The 16,758-nt window shown below is 35.6% G+C and overlaps 1 protein-coding gene across 1 annotated transcript; it reads left to right on the top strand.

The window, feature by feature from the left end:
* Positions 1-307: 307 nt before the first annotated feature.
* On the top strand, positions 308-14,933 carry EDARADD (EDAR associated via death domain). Its single transcript, XM_070950744.1, has 6 exons — positions 308-338; positions 1,803-1,861; positions 3,262-3,301; positions 7,858-7,946; positions 11,003-11,051; positions 14,557-14,933. The coding sequence occupies exons 1-6, from the start codon at positions 308-310 to the stop codon at positions 14,931-14,933; spliced, it is 645 nt and encodes a 214-aa protein (XP_070806845.1).
* Positions 14,934-16,758: the final 1,825 nt, after the last annotated feature.

Raw genomic sequence — 16,758 nt, 5'->3', positions numbered from 1 at the left:
GCCGATGGTGCTTGGAAAAGCTTGGAAGAAAAAACACGCTTAGGCAGACCGCCGTGGCTTTGGGGGGTGGGGAAAGCGTATCTCCCCCGCCCCGCACAGGCTTCTTCCCCTGCTCGTTCGGGCTTTACCTGCAGCTTCCGCTCCCTTCCAAGGTTTCTCTCATCCTACAGGAGGGGGAAGCGCAGAAGCGTCCAGCGATAGCTAACTAAGGAAGAAGTAGGAGAGGGTCCGCGAGGGAAACGGCGGGCCGATCGCAGGTGCCAAAGCCCTCCAGCTCGCCGCGGCTTGCCCGACCTCCTCGCCCCCAATGGCTTCTCCCGCCATCGCTCTGCCCGAAGGTAAAAACCCGCCTCGCCTGAGCCTTCGGGAACGGGCGGCCGCGCCTTGGTGCAGACAGAGGCAGGAGAGCGGTGGGCTGCGCGCCCTTTGCGGACGGGGACCGCGGGCACCGGAAGGAGGGCCGGGCAGAGCAGAGCAAGGGAGGCGGGATCCTGGAGTGGCCTTTGCAGTGCGGAGGGGGGAGGAGGGGGGCGGGCGGATTCCCTGGGTGGACACTGATCCTCCCACCGGCTCTGTGGAGCTGGCTCTTCGTTGGCGGGATTCTGCCAAAGGCGAGCAGCCCTCTGCCTCTCGTATTATTAGTATGTATATTTGCATTGCTACTTTGCTATTTTTGGCAAAGGCAGCGTTCTTCTTAGATGAAAGTCTTTGTCTCTTGACTTGTCCGACTTGAGATTCTGTTCCTCGAAATCACCACCGCGTACTATAGTGATAAGAGGCAGCCGGGTTCGGTTTTGAAAGAGTCTCACTGTACCCCTTCTTCATATTTTGGGCTTTGTATTGAGAATGACTTTTTAGAATATTTTTTTTTAAAGTCTTTTTGGAGCGCCTCATACTCTCAAAGTCGGATGAATCATTCACTCAAGTGCTGAATAAATTAAGCCCTGCAGCATCCTTCTGAAGTGTAGCAAAATTGTTATAAAAGTCTGCCTTATGCTATAACTTTTGTGAATTCAGCTTTATATCCTTCAGCAGGGAAAAAAAATTTCTGCCAGTCTTTAAAGTGGAAAAAAAGAGGATATTATAATTTGCATTTTTAAAGGAGGAAATCCAGTATTTAATGTAGGATACTGTAACTGACTCCCTTTTTATAGAACTTGTTGAAAACTGAAATACATAGTATAACTGAAATGTGAAGGAACAACTTAAATGATTTCAAGATGTTTTAAGCTGATTTTTATATATTCAAATTGTTTAAAGGCTTAATGTAAATTAAAGCCATTTGTGAAATAAAAAATTATATAATAAAAATGTCCTGTTTTTTAAATTTAATATGGCTTTTAGACTATTGTTTATTGAGCAAGGTTGTTATATTTGAACTGACACATAATCATGTATGCAAGAACATATAAGAGCAAGCCATTTTCTTCAGAATTGTTCACCCAATTGGGATAAACCAGCATGTGAACCGCTGTTGTAGGGTTTGCAGCAAACTGACTGAATATGTAATTATTAAGCAATTAAAGTACAAATAAATATGTATGTTATATGTTTTATTCTATGGCTGTTCACCGCCCTGAGTCCTTCGGGAGTAGGGCGGTATACAAATTCAATAAAAGTAAAGTAAAGTAAAGTAAAGTAAAGTAAAGTAAAGTAAAGTAAAGTAAAGTAAAGTAAAGTAAAGTAAAAAAGTAAAGTAAAGTAAAGTAAAGTAAAGTAAAGTAAAGTAAAGTAAAGTAATAAATATCTCTAAAATGTTGGTGACTGTAAGCTTAAGCCCCTTTTTGGCTTGTTTCCAGCAGATCAAGCCACTAAAGAACCAGTAGAAGACACTGACCCTAGCACTTTATCCTCGGAAAATGTAAGTACTGTAGTTTTGTGAATGTGTTGAAGTGGCTAGTTGCCCAGCTAAGTGATTCTACCTAACTGACCTTGACTACGTTTGAAAAGATAAGCAGAGTGAGAGCTGGTTAACATTTGGATAAGGGTTACTAGAAAATGCAAGGGTTGTGGACTACAATGGGAAGTTGAACAAATATCCTACTAGAAGGTATTGGCAACATTTTTATGATGCAAGTAAAACTGCATGGATATATATCCATGAAGCTATCAGAAGTTGAGACTGATTCAAAGGAAACATTACTTCCGCTAACTAGGTCATTAATTTACTTATTTTACTTGTTGGTTGCTATTATTGTACATAGTATTTCATACTCAGAAAAGTTCAGTAATTAAGATGTGACAATATACAGGCTCTGAAATAAGTCTAGGGACATGATCACCCAATCATTTCCTTTGTGATCTTCCCAAATAGTTAATTAGCTTGCCATACAAATAGCATTTCTCTACGGCATAGAGTGCTGTGGAAGAGAATATTTAGTTGTTACTACTGAGTTTCAGATTTCTAAAAGCTATAGAATTCTGACTGTTTTTTAATAATAAGAAAGTTGTAATGGGAAGTTAATACCTGTTCCATCCAGTTACATGTCTCTATAAAGAATGAGTGATGCTACCGTAGTGCACTCTTCTTTTATGCAACAATCAGCTATTTTTGATGAAACTACTTGAAATAGTAACAACTAGAAACTAAACAGGTAGTATGTGTTAATCTCTGTAATCAAGAAGGAAAATGACCATAACTAATCAGTGATTCATATTTAGATTGTTCTGTTGATTCAGAAATGGGCAATTGAAGATTCCCTTTCCATTGGTTTGTGTGGATAAAAAAGTTGTACCCAGAAAACTCTGGTGGTGAGAGATGAAGTTGGAGTCATTATCCAAGAGTTGTTTGAGAACCCCTGTAGTGGTTTTATTATTTGTACCAGTGTGATGAATCCTGAATGAAATTTGTCCTCAAGCATCATTTCCTTTAAAAGTATTTCCTTCAAAATCTTATAGGGATGAAAGTATTGGAAACCATTTAGTGAAAGGATTCTGAATCAAATTATGGAAGGAAGATTTGGTGAGATATTGCCATCTTTACTGGCAGACCCATCCCACGTTTTTAATAATTTCTACTAAAATTTCAGATAAAGGGCTTGATAAATCTTCATTGATTACTTAGTCCTGCTTGGGACTGGATAAATACTTTATGTGAATTGTTGAATACTTGGCAAGCTCTGTGAACAGCTGGGAGACTGTATTTGGCTTGGAAGGTTACAAATTCAGCAGAACAAAGAAATTAATAAATCAAAATAATTGGTGTTTCAAAATGTATCTAAAATAATTGTTTAAAAATATGTCTTCTTTTTGTCTGAACAGATAGAAAAGTATCCTGTTCAAGATACAGCATTACCCAAAGGTAAAAATAGAAAACGACAATGACTGCAGTTCTTATTTTTTTAAAAAATATTGTAATATGAAACTTGATTAGATATGGCACAATAGTGAATCTGTTACTGTATGTCCCTTCATAGACTTCATAATTTTCTAGAACTGACTCCAGATATATTTGCTGAAATTCCCAACTTTTATTAACTCTGAGACCTTCAAAATCTTCTAAGGTCAAGAAGCCACCAAGTAAGAAAATATCTTACGGTTTTCTCTCCGTCGTTCATTTTCACCTTAGTAGCTCAATTCCATCACCCCAGAGATACAGTTTGGTCTAATGGTTAAAGCAGTGGGCTAGAAACTAGGAGATTGTGAATTCTAGTCCTGCTTTAGAATAAAAGATGGCTGGGTGACCTTGGTCCAGTCACTCTCTCAGCCCAACTCACCTCAGAGGGTTATTGTTGTGGAGAAAATAGCAGGAGGAAGGAGTATTGGGTATGTTAGCTGCAGCGGTGGAATTCACTTACCTTCCCTACTGGTTCGCAAATGTGAGCATGCTTGCTTTGCTCGCACACACCTCATCTGCGCATGCACACAGCCTTCTGCGCATGGGCAGTGCTTGCACATTACATCCGAACGGGTGAGCGTAGCTTCCTGCATTCGCTGCTACTGGTTCGCCCGATCTGGAAAGAACCGGCTGAATCCCACCACTGGTTAGCTGCCTTGAGTTATTTGTAAAATAATCCTATATGGGAGATAGTCAACTACCTACCCTGAAAGACCCAATTTCACTCACCCATGCTACTTCTCAGAACTAAGATCAGATTTCTTCTGCTTCTCTTACCTGTAGGAGTTTCTGTTCTTATACTCTCTGTATTGAGTCAGTCAGTGCCACAGTTAATGTTTTTATTAATTTAATATATTTGTATACTTTCCCAATCATAAAATCTCTGGGGATGATAGATGTTCTCTGACTCCACTGTCAGAATGCCTATCTTATTTCATATGGTACAACATAATTTGTGATAATTGTTTCCAGTGCCTCCTCATGCTATTAAAGTCATCACCTACTCTATAGGAGATTTAGCAGTTTCATTAACAAACAATACCACTACCTTTGTTTTATACGATGTATAATCAAGCCATGCAGCCTGGACCATCAAACTTCTTTCTTGTGACATGCCAGCTGAGGCATGATAGCTTTCTGTCCGGGCCCATCTTCCAGTTTTGATACCCCCCTCATGGACGTGGTGAGCCAAGCTTGTTTGAAGTTCGGTATCAACATTCCATCTCATCTTCACCCCCTCAGAACAAGCAACCTTAATCACAGTGCACCTAAATGTAGGCAATTAGTACACTGCATTGATGTTAGAAAACAAATTTCATTTTATTGCAATTATCCATGTCATTAGATATGGGGATTATTCACTCAAAGGGTATGGATGATCTAATATTCCATTTGATGCAGATGCTTAGGCTCCTGGTTTATTTATTTACAAAGATTTTTTAAAAAGCCTGGTTCCAGATTACTCTGGATGCTGACTATCATATCTATCTTGCCAGTTCTATTTTTAATCTGCAAAGGCACACAGCATTGATTAATTTTTGTACCATTGATGTTGTACAATATAGAGAACTGATGGAAGGAACTACATATTTTATTTAAGCATTTAACTGTAAACCCATTTCAGTTCAAGTCAAGAAAAAAACTTGTGGCTCACAAGAGAGAACCACAGTACTTATTCCACCGCAGCCTTGTCTTTTTGCCTCTACATCCTTTAGGCTTATCTAGCTAACATCATTGTTTCCTATAAAAGACAATAGCCTTACTGTTCTGTCATCTCCCACAGGATAAACAAAGGGCATCAGAACTATTTTCTTCTGAAGGTTATAGTCTCTCCAAGCGGCAGGTCAATACTATGAAATACCAAGCCAACAGCAAGACAGTTAATGGTTCTCTTTCTTGTACTTGGCTTGCTGAAGTCTGTTAGTCTTTCTCATGAAGAATTTCTCAGAACATTATGAATTGTATTGAAAACCCTCTCTTTGATGGGTGGGCCTCATCAGTGGACAGAGGGATAACAGCAGCAGCAAGATTAATGTAATTTCAGTCTGTGCTTAGAAGGATCATCCTTAATTCAGGACTTGCTCTTCTCAAAGACTCTTCATATTGTATACCTTATATAAGAGATAACTAGACCGCACAGATGATACTGACCAAAATCTAAAAGTTGCCAACATGACAATCAGACAATTTTTGTAAATATTGTTCCTTCTCCTAAGCTCATGATGTTTTATTTGTGATACATTTGTCAGTTTAGGAAAACACTACAGTCCTATGAATTTCTGTTTATGATCATAGGACATACTGTATATATTATACCACTAAGTTCAACGCTCAGCTACAAGTGGTAATAATTCACTTATCCCTCATCTTCTCTGTGGTGCTTGGAATTTCAGGAATTCATACTCAAAGGAGCAATTATAATGTTCCTGACATTTCTTGGTTGAGAAGAAAGATAAAGGGGGTTAACCTGCCTTGGATCTCTACAACTTAAAGTCGTTTATCAGGGCTAAGACATTTTATAAAGTCATTTTGTTGAAAGTTTTACCTCTACTTCTTTGAGGATTAAATATATATTCTTTTATATCTCCATCAGGTGAATTCTTATGCTTTGTAGTTCTTGGAATTCTCCACTGAATACTATTTTTTGCCTCATGAATCTATTCTAAGCGTATGGCAGTACCTGTAGTTATCTGCAAATATCCCACATCTTTAAGGGCCATGTATCCTAGACTTTTGCTTTATTTCAGAAGTTAAACCTTTTGGTCATTTTTTGCAAGTTGTGAATATAATTTATACATTCATACAATTCTTCCAACCTTAGGGATCTACTTAAAGTACTGAGTTTGCATTAATCTTACATGACCAGCTACTGAAATTGAGGGAATAGATAGTAACACTAATGGCATGTTTCTTACCCAAAGTACCGTAGTAATCTGCGCTTCTGGAGGATTCTGTTTGGAATCTGTCCATATTTGCCACTTATATGTTTAAAGGCATACATGAACATTTGAAGCACACTTATAAGAAAGCAATGGGTAAGCAATAACAATATATACTTTCTCTGACATCCAGCACAGAAGAATGTTTGGGAGCCAAGAATTAGGTGGGAGCCAAAAGATTGCATATGGATCATCTGTTTTCTTATTTCACTCTGATACCGAAAGTATCTACTGGAGGCTAGGAGATCCTACCAAAGTAGGAATCAATACAGTGTGAAGCAATAAAGGCAGAAGGAACATCATCAATCTCTTCATGCAATTGTGGAACTACTTTATGTCCAGATATACAGCACAAAATTTAGTCATGTTTTAGATGTGGTCCTTGCTAATTCAGCTCAACTTACTCTAAAAATATGGATGGTATCCAAAATCAATCAATAAACAACCAAACAACAGCAAGAGAGAAATCACTTAAAGAGAAATAATTATTTTGAAGGAATTTCCATTGTATATGGAATGGCAAATAAAAATATGAATATTTATTCTGATAAAACAGTATTCCCTAACTAAGGTTTTTAAACATTTCGTTTTTGTAACAATTGTAACTAATATTTATTGAATTATCCGGAATGTAATACATGTATTAGAAGGTAGACTTAAGATCATTACTATGAAAAAGAAGATCTAGCTCTGTCTTCTCCAGTGGTATCATGTAGATGTGCAGACTGAGTATTCTGGAAGATACAGTCTAACATTAGCTTTCCCTAATCTGGGCATTTCCAGATGTTTGGACTTAAAGCTCTCAAAATTGCTCAGACACCATGACAATTTTTAGAATTTTTGGAGTAAATTTCAACTGTGGCAAGTTTGAGAAAGATTGATCTTTATAAAGTTTGTCTCGGCAGCAATTTCTTTTTCCTCTTTCCCTTCTTCCTCTTCTCTTTCTGCTATACTTAGACCTGAAATTGCTCTGGATTTGATGAGGGTAACTATTGTATATGAACACACCCAGGCAATTTAAAAGATCTGGCTTTGTTCTTGTACCTGTTAATGATAACTGGATATTCAGGAATGAAGCCAGTGAAATGTTACGTGACATTTCAGATAAATGTTATCATTAATAATTATTGCAACTCATATGGGAGCCAGTTGTAAAATGATGATTTTAATGTAATTGGTTGGTGACTAGCAGGCAAGTTGACATATCAAATGGTTTGGAAGAGGGATATATGGTATTTCAGGGAAAAGAAGATTAGCATAATAGAGACTAGCAGTTCCTCACTTACTCTGTGTATATGCAGGGCTTTCATTCAATACATCCTTTCTGGAAGCTAATGGTTGATAATGTGCCCACAGGTTAGTTCCTTCTGCAATCTTTGGTATGTAGAATTTTAGGCAAGTCGTCACTGGTTATGCTAAATTTTATGAATGGAACAGTATGCCTGTATTACAGCTTTCTTTCTTGCCCTGATACATTACTTGAATTGGCACTGTAATCTTTCTGAATCACAGAACCTTTTTAGAAATATTTTGATCAAGTGATCCAAACCTGACTAACATTGAAGAATATTTGCCTTGTAGATGAAGAATACCAAACAGAAAAAGTGACTTTGGAAATTTCATCCATTAACATTACAAGCCTAACATCAGATTCTGGCTTGATACACCAGGTAATTGAAATGTTATTAATCCTATTAGAATATTTGTCAATATTATTTATTGTTATTTATCAACATTTAGACTTTTCAGTATTGTTCCCCAGTTTACTGTAAATCAGTGCTGAAAGTTTTATTTCAAATTTAGGTGCAATCTGGAAAGAGAGCAGAAGACACCATGAAAAAAATCCTGAATTTTAGATACTCTTTGCCTTCAGTGAAGGAAAGGCATACTACAATTTGGCACCTTGTTATCTTCAGAACCATCTACTTCGTGTAGAATCTGTCTGACCTATACTATCAAATAAAGAAGGGATGCCTGGGTACCGACCCTGAAAGAAATTGGGGGGGGACTCAAGATAGATTTTCTCATACTAAATCCTCCCTCTGAAATAGCTTGCCCCAAAGTTAGGAGTGCACCTATCAAACGATAGAAGACAAGAAAACAGTCTTTAAGAATGAATTCAGACTTACATGATGGCGACTACAGGGTTTTTAAAAATAGTTCTTAATTGTTTTGTTTATTATTTCTTGGTTTTATGGTGGATTTTCTTATTGTATTAATGATTTAGTCCATATGTTGTAAACTATCTAGAGCAGGAAGAATAGACAACAAGAGTAGATGATATTTTAGTAAATAAATATCCAGAGAGGTAGGAGATTCATGTTATACTAAGTCCTTGAGGAAATGCAAACCTAGGCATGAAAATTTTGCAGCATTGGCAACTTTTTGACCGCATTCATACATCTCTATATGCCACAGGCTAATTGAAACAAGTCTGTTGTTAAAACCACAATTGTATGGGTTCAACATTTTGCCCCAAGCCAAAGGCAATCACCACATTACAGTTTAGGACTAGAAGGCAACCACACACTACTTTGATTCCTAGTTATTTTACTTAACACCTTTTTGGATGTATTTTGAGTCAAGCATTGCAAATTCTTATTCTGGCTGCAACCTCTTCTTTCTTTTCCCTTAAGTAATGAAATAGATGTGCAGAATCCATATTCTGCCTTTAGGCAAGACTTCTTACCTTCCCTCACATGTGAGACAAATTTGTAGTTTTGTCTGGTCTTGCAACTTATGAAGAGGCATTTCTTTAACAAAATTGTTAAATGTAATGCTTTATAGTTAATAATCTTTCAATACAATTGCACCTTGGATGGTGTATACTATCCAAAAAATAGACAGTAATTTGGTTTTGTTTGTCAAATGGTTTTTTATTACCAAACTGAATAAAAATTAAGAAAATTTGGATGCATCTGATAAAAATTATAATTCTAAGACAAATAGAAGCTTTATTTTTATAATTATTGCTTTGTTTAGTTACTTTTGCAATCTGGGCAGAGTGAACAAGCTGCATTGTAGGATTTTTTTCCTCCTGGAAACATCAGGATTATTGAAATCATCTAATATTTTCTCTTTTGTGTGCATGAAATAATATTGTTTAAGTCTTAACACTGAAAATAAAATGAATATATTGCAGTGTTATCTCTGTGTTATATTCTTGCTTCTATAACTTGTGTTATTGCCTCTTCTCTATTTTCCCAATACTCCCTCTTTAATTCTGGCCCTGCTTTTCCATATTCCACACTATCATGTTGCCAGATGAATGATTCTCAGATTGACAAATGCCAATTTCATGGATTCTCCAGCAGCCTTGCCAGCTCCCAAATGGGGGCTCACAATGCCCTTTTTACCTCCCTCTCATTAAGTTATTCTCTCGTTTCCCCTTCCTGTGCTAATTTTCCCAACTGAATCATCACTACAATTCTAATTCAATATTATACTTAAAACTAGATAATCTATATCTGTTGAAGTCTCAAGTAAATAAGGACTTTACCTTGCTTTAATTGTATTTTTCACATATTTTAGCTTTTGTCAGTGCCCATGCTCATTTTGGGTCCTTGTCTCACTCTCTTTTGAGGTAGACCCGATATGTAAAGGGAGGAGAACATATTATTTTTTTAATGTTTCTTTTAGCATTCAGCCGGGATGGGTTTTTTAAATGTTTAAGAATAGAATCGAAATATTTTTTTTTGTACACAAGATGTTTTTTCCCTGTTTCCCTGTTTTAATTTTGGATGTTTGTTAATCTGTTTTTTTTTTCCTTTCTCTTTTTCCGTTTTGTATTTTATCTTTGGTGGGGGAAAAAAAACCCATGCCATTTAAAGACTGACGTGACCCTCATTTTAACTCATTTGGCATCCTGCTTTGCTGGAACTAAAAGAAGTCACCTAAACAGTACTGATGAAAATAAAAAGAAAATATGAAACACAAAGAAAAAAGAGGAAAAACCATCCTATACCATGTATAATATTTCGGAAAACTAGGCATAAGGTATTCAATATTTGGCATAGCTGGTACTGCAGAAACAATACGCCTGGTACAATTAAACATGGAATGTAAACGGTTTTAAGTTGAAGGTGTTAGGTTTCTCCCTGCCTCCTCTCCAAATTGTGATCAAGCTCAAAAGGCAGATTAGGCATTGTATGCATGGTTGTCATGGCCTTGCCACATAAATTATCTATGTGGCTTCTTTGGAATGGATGTACTAATGCAGTTAAGTGTAGGTAAGTAAAGGTGTCTGGTTACAGCATATTATATAACTACATAGTTTACCTGTATTTGCATGCACAGTTTATGATCTATTCCAGAGTGCTCTGTAATACTCTCAGGTGAATGACGCTATACAAAAGCCAACTGTACTTTACTGAAAATATCTCAAGGGAAAAACCCCACCTGCTTTCATCTTTGAAGCTGCAATAAGAGCGGGGTGGGGGGGGATCTCTTCATCTAAGCTTGTTTTTTTGTAATAGCAAAAGCATCTGCTGCAGATTTTTCAAATCTATTTTACCACGATAAAATCCTCCTGAACTCAGGAATTAAGTGCCTCTCTTTTATGATAATCTTCCTCTATAGAAATATACCTTCTTCAAAGTATTTAGGTTTTTTTTTATTGGGTTGACCTTTCCAAACCTTGAAATATTAATGACACATTTTTTCTAAATTCAAGGTGAGTAATTCGTTAAATTAAATGACATTAACGCAGGACTATATTTGTTTGTAGCCAGAAGAAGACGATGACACTCAAAGTAATGCTGGTGATTCACCTACAGGTAACTTTCTGCACATTTCCAAAATATATTTACTGCCTGATTTCAGAGTTTTTTTTTTTGTTGTTGTTGTTGTAACTAGGATACTTGTCATTATTACTGTAGAAAGAAATAGTCTTTCATTACACTGGTTGACAAGACGGATCTTTTTATTGCAACATCTCTGTGCTCTGATAATATAGGGAAATTCTTTTAAGAACATGCTTGATGATTTCATGATAACGAGGAAGTTGTCTTGTGAAGTCTATATGCACAAAATTGAGATTGGATTCATAAGGGGATGACAATATGAGGAGGAACTTGTTCTTGGGAAAATTACAAAATTAACAAAGTTTGGTATTATTGTATTTCATTTACACGTGCATACCCAGAAGCTTACTTTGCTTCTTAGAAGGATAGTTGATTACACTTAGAAGAATCGTTCATGTGCATGGGGCCAAATAGGGCCCCAAAATGCCATATGGTCTTTGGTCTCTGAAACCGTTCCTGAAGTTGTCATGAAACCATTTAATGTCTAAAATTAAACTGTATTTGCATGCACAGTTTATGCTCTACTACTCCAGAATGTGCTGTGAAACACTTAGGTGAATGATGCAATATAAAATCCAACTATAGTTTACTAAAAATATTTCAGGGGAAACTGATTTAAAATTTAATGAGCAAAAGATGACATTTAAAAAAAAACTTAAGTAATCAGATTAAGTAGATGTAATTTGTTTAATTTAGTTCTCATTAAATGACTTTACATATATATATATATATACTACACTATTCCCTTTTGGTTAAGCAACATTACACAAAATACAAAAAAAGAAAGTAAAGTAGCAACTAAAGGTAAGAATTGAAAGCAGGGTGGATTTGATTTAAATCGAGTTGATTTAAATCACAATTTAAATCATGATTTAAATCACTAGTAAAAAGGCTTGATTTAAATCAATTCGATTTAAATCATAATTTTTAAAGAGCAACTGTCATCTCTGCTACTCCTTTGACCCACTGTTGACTCACCGATAATCCCAGTGTTGCAGAATATACAGCCTCATGCTACATAACTAAGCTCCATTTCATGCTGAATAAACTAAATTATTTATGTATCTTAAATAGAAAACTATCTTACGATAGATTTTTACCCCAAAAGTTTTTTATTAAAATAAATTTGATAAAAATCAAAAAAATCCAATTTAAATAATAAAAAATCTGATTTTTTTGATTTTTTTAAAAAAATCATTGATTTTTATCCACCCTGATTGAAAGAGATAAAAAAAACCTAATTGGAAGCATTTACATCACCACTATTCACTATACCTCACCATATTGTTACATGCTACAATCTTTGCTTTAATGACAGTCTTCAGTCACAATTATATACTATGCTGTATAGCATTATACATAATCTTTCCTTCTTTAAACTTCTCACTTGTCTGCTTTTGAGGATGTTTTACATTTATCAATTTGTACACTGCTCCATAATCTAACCACAGTACTTTAACATAACTCCAGTTATACTGTCTAAACCACAGTCTTACAGTTTTTCAACATTTTCATTGCATTGATGGCTCCTCATTATTTTTAAATTTATATTCAATTTACATTTATAGCATTTATTTTAATCCTATTCTACAACATAACAATGCAAATCTCTAAAGCAATTATTCCAGCATTTCCTCGCTTCACTTTCATTCCAAGTCATTTCATTGTTTTTATTCTTAGTTCCATTCTGTTGCTTATTGTCATCAAAATCACCTTGCATTTTCTCTGACATCATAACTGTTCCTTGCACTCTTTAACTACATTCTTTGCTATTTCCTTTTTCTTTATGTACAATTATACAATACCTTTCACACTCATTTTTTGCATAAGTCATTTTGTTACATGATTCTTTTTCTTTACAGCTTTTTCCCATCTTTGATCCAACAAGCCTCATTGTTCATACTTCTATTATAATTCATACTTGGTTTTCCAAATCACCTCATAATTTTTCCTGTACAGTACTCTCTAAATTCTTTTCTTCCATTCATTCATATCATCTTATGGAATACAGTAACATCTTCTCCTAGATACCATTTTTCCTACTTTCAGACAGACCCACCAGTCTATATCAGACTAGTTTGTACTTTTAAAACATAGTTTTTATATACAGATTCTTTCTCCTTATAAGCCTCCATATTCCACTCTCCAAGTTGAGATCATCTTCACTGAAGTCTGTCATATTTTTCTTAGTTTCACTGGCATACCATATATTTTTTCTTTCTTTCATTGTATCTGTTAAGTCATATTCATGACTGTTTACTCCGCTTATACTGGTATTTCAAATTACAATACAGGTAAGTCCTTGACTTACAACCGCAGTTGAGCCCAAGATTTCTGTTATTAAATTAGACATTTGTTAAGTGGGTTTTGCCCCATTTTACAACCATTCTTACCGTAGTTGTTAAGTGAATCACTGCAGTTGTTAAGTTAGTAACACATTTGTTAAATGAATACGGTTTCCCCATTGACTTTGCTTGTCAGAAGGTCTCAAAAGGTGATTGCATGATCCCAGGACACTTCAACCGTCGTAAACATGATCCAGTTACCAAGCATCTGAATTTTGATCATATGACCATGGGGATGCTGCAACAGTCATAAGTGTGAAAAACAGTCATAAGTCATCATTTTTAGTGCTGTTGTAACTTCGAATGGTCATTAAATGAACCATTGTAAGTCAAGGACTACCTGTACCATGGTCAGCAACAGATGAGCCCATGAAAATTGATCTCTACTGCTCATCACTGCTTCGGTTGACTGAAGTTTTAAAGTAACGCTTAGTAAAATAGATTACTAGCCTTACCTTTACCCATTGCTCTCAGTGGTACAACCCTCCAAAAGCCGAATATAAAGGACAGCTTGGACCTCCCCCAAAGTTGCACAGCCTTGCATTATAAAATAATCTTCCTGCTTTTTCATTTAGGTGGCTTAGGCAAAATAGTTTACAGGTACATCATCCAGGGTCCAGCCTCTTCTTAACAGAGGCTCTTAACAGTTTCAGTTTTCAAAACATCTTGTCCAAGAAATATTTCTCTTTGCAATCTTAGAAAGCCACTCTTATGTGTACTGATAATGGTGTTCTCAATATCTTACCCAGGGGGGACAGTATTAAAGATATAAAATAAATTATCATGATGTTACTATATAGGTGGTTTCACATACCTATCTGCTCTTTGTGTAGTAAAGATCAGTACCCTCTTTAGTTGGAGGAGCACATAGCAACCAATGGTTCAATGCAGAAATAATGAGCCAATTTTATAATCAGAATATCGTTTCAAATGGGAAACTGTAGTTTAAGAAAGAAGAAAGATTTGCTTCAAATGGACATGCAACAAGTGGAAGGGAGGGAGGGTAAATGGGGAAACAAATTGGAATACAGTCTAAATCATCATGAACGAGGCTCATTACATCTGAAACATGGCAGAGAATTTTATTTACCAGAAAACAGTGGAATAACTCCCTAATATAATTGTAATTCTAGCTTTGAAGAAGTCATGTGCAGAAAATGGCTCTTGCTCTTTGTGTACATCTCACCAGCCAACCATCGGTGACCTACTAAATGATGAAGACTTGCTGTATACGATGAGGATCAAATTGGATCCATCCCACCCGACAGTGAAAAACTGGAGAAACTTTGCAAGCAAATGGGGAATGACTTATGATGAGTTGTGCTTTCTGGAACAGAAACAACAGAGTCCCACCTTGGAATTTTTGTTACGGAACAGTGACAGAACTGTGGAGCAGCTGATTGATCTCTGTAAATTATATCAAAGAGTTGATATTGAAAAAATACTGCAGAAGTGGGTGGAGAAGGAATGGCCAAAAAGAGGCCATGGGACCTATCAGAAAAACATATAAAGGAGAAAAATGACAGCGTGGAAAACCAAGAATGGGGTTTGATTGACTTTGCTTCTGGTGTGCATAGATCTTTTTTTTTTCCTAGAGAAAGGACAACATACCTTACTTATTTTTACAGCATAAACTGTATTTAACCTTTGTAGTGATAAGGATGACCTTTAATTAGGAATCAAGTCAATGTCTTTCACAGATGTCAAAGTCTACAGTACTCAGACTTTTGAAGCAATAAGAGAAACAATGAAAATTATCAGCATACTCTATAGGATAGCTGCATAATCATTTACTTTTGTTTAGCAGTATTTGTCCTGTATTTCTCTCTGACTGGAAATTGTATAGAAATTAAACATAGAAGGAAAAAAGGAGGTCCTCTTCAAGGAATAATCCATGCCTGTACTTGTGCATTTGGTCTTGTTCCATCCCTTTCCAGGTCACCTTTGTTCATGAACAAACCAGCAGAAAATACTGCAAATCAGAACTGGGATAGTCTCATATGACTTCATCTGGAAGGGAGAACTTTTATACCTAAAGATATATATGAACAGTACAGAAATAAGCCATGTTTTCAATCATACACTATAAAAATATAGCATCAGATGTTGGCATTGTGCTTCAGTCAAAGAACATGTAATTGGCAACAATTCTTTTGTACCAAATTGATCTTAAAGCTCAAATTTAAGAAAAAAATAAAATCTCACAACTCTGAAACCTATCTGTAACTTCATTTCAAATCCTTATTTAATGGGTGACACAATTAATTGTCATCTTAATTGCAGTCTCAAAATCTCTGACTGAGAAGTATATCCCCTTGATTTAAGACTGCATTTTTAAAATTATCATGTTAGAGATCATTCAAATCTTTCTTCTTCTGAGATGATTGATTCAAAAGCTGATCATTTAATGTTTGCAACAACCTGTGTTTCAACTCATTTAATAATTTTAGAGAAACTATTATAAGCAGCATACTAATTAAGTGTATTTGTGCCGCATAAAGCATCACATTTTAAGATAAATAGTATTCTGAACAGTGTGTACTTAAATCACAGAATTATCAAGATCCAATCCTTGATAGGTGCTTTTTTTTAGAGTATGCAGAACCTCTATCTGGCTTTGAATTGAAGTGGTTAGATCTCAAGTGTAGATAATATATTAAAATATTTTAAGAGTGATTATGTTAATTGGAATTGCTCATTCCCTCTAGCAATTAGAAAATATGTTCAAACATGTTTTCAGAGACAGTTTGAAAACTAGGGCTACTCCAGGGTATTACAAAGCACTTATCTTCTCTACAATATTATAATAAAATATTATGAAGCATGTATTAATAATTTCAGGGATACCATTGAAATATTATCAGAAATTAATCTTTAAATGAATTGGAGTCACTTGGCATAGTGAACACACTTTAGTTTCTATAGCACACAACGTGGGCAGAAAGCCAGCTCAATATTAAACTCAGACATTGTTTGATCACATTACAAATAACCATAAAATGCAAATAAAACACTGTATGCTGGAATGTAGAAGAGTTGCTCACATGTATTAGAATATAACTTATAAGAAAATGTGAGTTCAAAATCTTCATTGTAAGGAATTCGGTCTTAAAACCTAAATTCTTAAATATACTTCCTAACAAGCTTCTATCTTAAGTGTAAAGAGACCTGGGTTTTCAGTAGAAATATCATTTTCAGATATGATATGCTCTGGAAAATGTCACTAAAGATTGGAGTAAAAATGCTGCTTTCAGGAAGAATACTTACGGGGAATTGAGCTATTAGGCTATTCTACTAAACTCAAGCATACTTAATTGCAACACATGTTTTTATAG

This window comes from Pituophis catenifer, unplaced genomic scaffold (genome assembly GCF_029215685.1).
Source record: "Pituophis catenifer annectens isolate HBS135680 unplaced genomic scaffold, rPitCat1.0.hap2 SCAF_1, whole genome shotgun sequence".
Taxonomy (NCBI): Eukaryota; Metazoa; Chordata; class Lepidosauria; order Squamata; family Colubridae; genus Pituophis; species Pituophis catenifer.
The sequence above is the reverse complement of the archived record's forward strand: the minus strand, read 5'-3'. Positions and strand labels throughout refer to the sequence as shown.